General features: G+C 45.1%; 1 protein-coding gene across 1 annotated transcript; it reads left to right on the top strand.

Annotated features, from left to right (window-relative positions):
• Nucleotides 1-2,928: 2,928 nt before the first annotated feature.
• Nucleotides 2,929-6,090, top strand: LOC137635955 (uncharacterized; the record flags this gene model as incomplete). Its single annotated transcript, XM_068368418.1, has 3 exons — nucleotides 2,929-3,138; nucleotides 4,151-4,409; nucleotides 5,881-6,090. Coding segments are annotated over exons 1-3 (679 nt in total), but the record flags the coding sequence as incomplete, so codon positions are not given.
• Between the last annotated feature and the right edge of the window lie 919 nt (nucleotides 6,091-7,009).

The following is a 7,009-nucleotide window of genomic DNA, read 5'->3' as shown; positions in this document are numbered from 1 at the left end:
CATGTCGTCCTGATATAAGTTCCTATAAGGTAGCTTTCTAGGGTATATTTGACTATAGTGATATTCCCAGAGAATTTTACCGAAAGGTATCCAGAATTCTAACTCCCTGAGCGAATATCCCTAAATAATCTCACAGGGATATCGCATAAGATCAAAGGACGTATTCTTGACACGTCACATAACTATCTTCGCCCCGAACATTATTAACACTTCGAGTGGGAATAGTGACAAGAATCTGAAACGAGAATGAAAAGAGAGCCGCTCATAAGGCATCTCTCCCATTCCGTTTCCAGTGTGTATCTGATGAAGGCGGTGGCGCCCTCTTTATTACTTTTTCGTGTAGCTCAACTACACGGTGTTTTCCCTGTGTTCTCTCGTTATTTTGGATTTAATTCAACATTTTGATGACTTCTCCGGCCTCTTCTGCCTCTAGGAAGTTGAGTATTATCTTTACTATGTATAAATGTAAGCTCTTGTCGTTTTGAATTAAATTAAAAGTGATTTCAACGTAAACAAGAGCTGTTGCCTACTAGAGGCATCCTGGATGCTATCGCTCGCTCTTACGGGTCATTTAGTTAGCTTGAGCAACATTCCCGGTTTGTTATGCTTTAATAGTTTTGCTATTTATTTTCTCTAGAAATGCTTATATTGTTCGGTCAGTGTTAGCACGATAAATTCGACACGGGTCGAGGTACCGATCTTGCCCTTCGTGAGGCTTTGTAGCCTAGACGTCTGGCACTAGTACTTTCATGCATGATATAAGTTTTTCCGAGTGCTATATTATTGAAGCTATAGGCAAATATTTTATACATGTAAGATATTGTTGAATTTTTTTTCCAAGATTGTATACGAGAGAGTTTCGGTGATTTAGGTAATCGATTCTCATCTTACCTAGTCTAGTATTCTAGTTACAGTAGTATACTTTCGCACATCCCCGATTGTTCTTTTTCTTCTCCGGAGGCTAAGTTCAATCCCTCTCTCCCTCTGTAAGCCTTCGGCTTAATCCTAGTGGTTCTATCTTTATAATAATTCAGGTATAACTTTTCTAGGATATGTTTGTCCTGACCTGATAACCAGAGTGACTAGTTTTTTGGGTTAGGGCAGAACATCAGAGATTCTAGTCTGTGGTCTGCTTCTTTCTAGCATAGAGAAAGAGTCTCCTTTGGTAGGTTAGGGGCGGACACAGGAAGTTTTGCTTCCCTAGTCCATGTTGGAAGGATTCTGATGATTCCTTCCTCTATTGGCCTAGGAGACTGTCCTGTGTCTTTTTGTCTTGGGCTAAAGAATGAGTTTTTCGGTTGCCCGACGAAATAACTTCACATAACTTCATTCTGGTTGGGAGGAGGATAGCAAGCATTACCAATCTTTCTCCCTAATAGACAACTCTTAGTTAGGATGAGCTCCATAACTGCTGAGTGTGTCTCTTGCTAGAACGAAGTCTTTAGGACCCTTATCCCTTTCCCACCTATCTTATTTTTATTTTCTTGGCCATAGTCCTTCTTCCGTACCTAGCATAGGTTAGGATGGAGGACCGGCTCAGCTCTCTGCCACCCGGCATTACGTGCCGGCCAGCAGAGACCCCCTTTTTTTTGCAGAGTGAACCCCAGACCTCCCTTGGTCTCTCTTCCCTGTCTGCCGGTAGAGCGAGTTAGGCTGTGGATTGTTGGGAAGCTTGAATGTTACATTCTCCTCTTTCATAAGTTCACTCTTTCTGGATGGAAGATCGTATGGCATGCTGCCCTATAATCTTACACCAATAATTTTTCTCTGACTATTGTGTTGCACCCCTATCCCGGCTGCCGGCTTGAAAGCCAACAGCCGGGCAGGTAGAGGTTCTCTGATTCTTGGCTACTGTCGGCGGCATGGTTTTATTACCTTTGCCAGCCAGCAGTGGAATCACAGCCCAAATTTGCTGGCCGCTACGATCAGTGGCCGGCAGCCGGGTTTTAGTGTTTTCAGCCGTTGGCTGGCAATGATTACTAGCCGGCACATAGTCGCGAATCAGAGGGCTGCCGCCTATTAGTTAAAGATAGTATACCTTTGATCTTTAAAGGGGTATTTTCCGGCCAGCACGTGCAGGCGCGTGCCGGCCAGCAAAATTGCATGCGGTGTACAGTAGTTGCTATATTTGTAGTGTAGTGTAGTACACACTACATTAGTAGAAACTGCTGTACAGAGTTTGTGATAACACTAAAGTTCTTCATCATACTTAATGTTATCTTGTACGGCCTTTTGTTGAGACCGTACTTTATATAGAAAGTGAGTTCTTTCTGTATTCTTTCAATCCCGTATATTAAAACTACACATTCAATTTCCGTTTAGGAAATTACTTAAGTTATTCTAGTATAGAATTAACCTTAGTTTTAATATTTTGGGAGGTTACGGCAATTGACTGGACAGGAAATACAAGTATGTGTCTTTCCTTCTTTCTTTTATAGCTTTTCTATATAAGCTAAATGTTTCAATATAAGTGAAAAGCCTTCACTTGATACACATGGATTTTTCTTCTCTTTACAGGAGGACCATCCGAAGTGCGGAAGTGTGTTCTGTAATGTCCGCAGTAAGGACTTCTGTGGACATCAATACTGTAGGAGGCACGCAGTATGCGCAGCCTCCAGAGGTGATCTCCGGTATTGGGACCCTCAGGTTTGTACAGTATGTTATAACCTGATTACTGAGGCTTTTGGCGACCTCAAGTCGACGGAGTCAAGGGATACTACCAGGGAAAAGTTGCGATCCTGGGTGAGGGGTTTTCAGAAAAACACCTCGGGCCCCTACCTTTCAAATGAGAAGATGAGGGCCTACCTTTTCCCTAAAGCATCGGCTGATGCAATGATCCCCTAGCCTCAGGCGAAGATACCAACTACTCAGAATCCGTTGGATTCTGAAGTCTCGGCCGCCCTTCAAGACATCCAATTGGACGATAGGATGTCGGAGGTGTTGGATTCTACAGAAAAGGACCTTCAAGGAGAAGGTCAAGAGGAAGAGCTGTGTCAGACTCCTCAAGTAGAAGAGGAAGAAATCGATGAGGTGTCGGTTACATCGGTTCCGGACCCAAAACCTGTTCCGGACCCAGAACCTGTTCCCTCTACTTCGTCTGTTATCCCATATGCCCTGGGAAGGACTCTTTCTTCTATTGTAGAGATGATCCAACAAATTCAGAAGAAGAATGATGAGAAAGAGGCTGCAATGAAACTGGAGATATGTAGACTTGCAGCATCACGTGGGCCCCAGAAGCGACTCAACGTGAAGGATCTTCCTTTGTGTTCGGATACCAATCCTTGGAAGTATGCCGAACATATGCCAAGGACAATCGGGAAGATCGTTATATTTGAAAAGTTGGGAGCAATTCCCCTGGAAGAGGTGGAATTTTGGCCCAATAAGGATTCCTACCCAGAATGTTATATCTGCCTTAGGAAGGAGCCAGCCTCAAAGGAGGAGACTGAGCCAAAGGAGGTCATAGTTTTGGATCATAGTAAAGCTCAGGCATTACTATCAAGCTCGATGAAAGAGAGCGGCTTCACGAACTCAAAATTGCCAGCCTTAAGTAAGAAGCTTCCGTCTTTTGTGGCCTCTCCTACCAGAGCCTTTCTCTTAATGAAAAAGGGATATAAGGCAGCCTTAAAGGCAGTGAAGGCAGGGAAACCATGCCCCTCCTTGGAGGAGTGCAAGCCGTTATCTCTGACCTTGCCCTTGGACCAAGAAGACTGGAAGGACGTACACCTTACCTTCAGTCGGGAAGCTGGAAGCTGATATTGCTGAAAGTCAGTTCGGTGAGGCACTCCCTAAGCTGTCGGAGTTTCTCTTGCGCAGGAAGCAAGAGACAAAGGAAAGACTTGCGGCATCAATGTCGTTGCAAAAGACATTAGAAACAATGGCAAGTGACCCCAAGAACCGGGAATTGTTCATGGTGGTGGCCAAAACTCATTTGGCCACTGTTGCAAAGGATCTCTATAGCTTTATTAGCGCTATGAGAGCCTCTTGAGAGTTCGTGTTCGCCTCGGGTGCAGTGAGACACGAGCCAAGGAAACTGATATCCGCTTGTATCTGGGGTAAAGACCTCTTTCCCAATGATGTGGTTAAAGAGGTAGTAGACAAGGCCGCCACAGAGAATTGGAACCTTCTCAAAAAGTGGGGCTTAAATCTTAAGAGGAGGTCTTCTCAGGATGAGGGTCCCCAACCCAAAAGGAAGACAAAAAGGCCTAGGCCATCTTCTCAGCCGGCTATCCCTTACCGACAGCATCAGCAGCAACAACTTCCTGTGACCGCGGTGCCTCAGATGATGGCACAACCTCCAACCACGTACCAACTGGTACCTCAACAAGTGGCTACTCAGTCGCCAATTTTTAACCCAGCCTTCGAAAGGCAGACTTCTTCCTTTCGTTCGAGGGCTAAAGGAACAGCCAGAGGTTCTTCTAGACTCCCTTCAAGAGGAAGGGGATTCAGGGGAGGACGTGGTCAAGGAGGCAAGGCCTCAGGTCCACAACAGCAGAAGTGAGATGCTTCCTGTAGGAGGGAGGGTACAGCTATTTAGGGATCGCTGGACCTTTGATTCCTTGGCCCACAGCCTAATAAAGAATGGACTACGTTGGAGTTGGAGCAACCCTCTACCTCAATTTCCTCAGTTCTCCCAACACTCAACCCCCGTTTTGGAAGAACACGTCCGAGAGCTATTAGACAAAAGAGTGATTCGGAAAGTTAAGTCCATCAAATTTCAAGGGAGGCTGTTTTGTGTTCCAAAGAAGGACTCAGGTAAACTCAGAGTCATCCTTGACTTGTCGCCACTCCACAAGTTCATAATGAACTATAAGTTCAGAATGCTCACACTTCAACACATAAGGACCCTACTGCCCAAGAGGGCATATACTGTCTCTATAGACTTGTCTGACGCTTATTGGCATGTTCCAATTAATCGCCAACTCTCCTCCTACCTAGGCTTTAAGTTACATAGAAAACTTTACGCCTTCAGAGCCATGCCTTTCGGGCTAAACATAGCCCGAAGGATTTTCACGAAGCTCGCAAACGCAGCCCTCCGTCAATTACGCCTAAAGGGGGTCCAAATAGTAGCCTACTTGGACGACTGGCTGGTGTGGACAGCATCCAGGACAGAATGCATGCAAGCTTCTAAGAGAGTGATCCAGTTCCTGGAACATCTGGGATTCACGATCAATATCAAAAAGTCTCGACTTTCTCCAGCTCAAAAATTTCAGTGGTTGGGAATCCATTGGAATTTGGAGTCACATCGACTTTCCATTCCTGGAAAGAAGAGGAAAGAAATAGCAGGATCTGTCAAGAGACTGCTGAAATCCAAACAGATATCAAGACGCGAACAGGAGAGAGTGCTGGGCTCTCTACAGTTTGCTTCAATAACAGATCCAGTGCTAAGAGCACAGCTAAAGGATGCAACAGGAGTCTGGAGAAAATACGCATCAAACGCGAGAAGAGATGTAATAAGACCTCTACCGACTCGACAGCGTTCGCTTCTCAAGCCATGGTCCAATGCCAAGCAACTGAAGAAATCAATACTTCTTCAACCTCCTCCCCCGTCACTAACTATCCACACAGACGCTTCAAAGGAAGCCTGGGGAGGTCACTCTCATCAGAAGAGAGTCCAAGGAGCTTGGTCCAATCTTTTCAAGTCATTTCACATCAACTTCCTAGAAGCCATGGCAGTGCTTCAGGCTTTAAAGAAGGTATCTCCTCGCCACTCGACCCACATAAGACTAGTTCTAGACAGCGAGGTGATTGTGAGATGCCTGAATCGACATGGGTCAAGGTCACCTCAAATTAACCAGGTGATGTTGGTCATTTTTCGTTTGGCAGAAAGCAAAAAATGGCACCTGTCAGCAGTTCACATTCAAGGGTTCCGCATTGTGACAGCGGACGCTCTATCTAGGTTTACGCCAATAGAGTCAGAATCGTCCCTTGTCGCAGGATCGTTCTCCTTCATCTCGAGTCAAGTCACAGAGTTGCAGATAGACCTCTTTGCGACGAAAGACAACAAGAAAATGGATCGTTATGTGTTCCCATATGGGGATCCGCTAGCGGAGGCCGTGGATGTTATGTCCCTAGACTGGAACAGATGGTCCGGTATTTATCTGTTCCCTCCGCACAACCTCCTTTTGAAGGTTCTTGACAAGCTGAGATCCTTCAAAGGGAAGGCGACAATAGTGGCCCACAAGTGGCCAAATAGCATGTGGTTCCCTCTGGCATTGGAACTACGCCTCTAATTTGTGTCGCTACCAGATCCATTCCTATCTTAGCGAGTACAGAAGTCGACTGTCTTCGCTTCATTACTGAAAACCAGAAACCTACATCTCATGATTTTCTCTCCCTAGTTTCTTTCCAAGAACATGCTATCCACCATCAGGTGGGGTCCCTAGAGAATCTACCCTCTGAAGGAAGATGTATCTCTATGTCCAGTGGGGTGCCTAAGGTCTATCTTCATAGAACTTCAGACTTTATGGTAGGACAGCTGTTCAGATGAGAAACCTCGGGTTCAAGGTTTTCTATTACTAAAGGCGAAACTCATCTGTGTTATTCGCGAATCGGGTCCTGACAGTACACCCACTAGTCATGATCCGAGAGGAGTTGCTTCTTCCATAAAATTTCCTTATTTACACGGACCTTGAACATCTTGTTCGTTCACCAACTGTTGGTCATCCAAGGTGTTCTTTATGCACTATGCAAAGCAAGTGGAGCAACTCAAGTAATCTGTGGTAGCAGCAGGTAGAATCCTTTACCCTTCTGTTTTAACTCTGCGAAGAACAGTGTAATTAATTTGGGACAATTAATTAAGAGGGTGGGTGTGTAGTCATTGCGTGTACTACACACTGAGCAGTAGGCCACGAAAGTGTCCTTACGAACTGTTCCATTGACGTTGGTGAACTATAGCATAATACAGACACCTTTGTCAAGCGTTCCTTACGCTAGTGTAATTAAACAGTGTACAGTCTGTAGCATTATTATTTATTCAATTAACGTGGCAAGTCTGTTTCATGGTAGATGA

This window comes from Palaemon carinicauda, unplaced genomic scaffold, assembly GCF_036898095.1.
Source record: "Palaemon carinicauda isolate YSFRI2023 unplaced genomic scaffold, ASM3689809v2 scaffold202, whole genome shotgun sequence".
In the NCBI taxonomy this organism is placed as follows: domain Eukaryota; kingdom Metazoa; phylum Arthropoda; class Malacostraca; order Decapoda; family Palaemonidae; genus Palaemon; species Palaemon carinicauda.
This window is presented reverse-complemented; position numbering and strand designations above follow the sequence as displayed.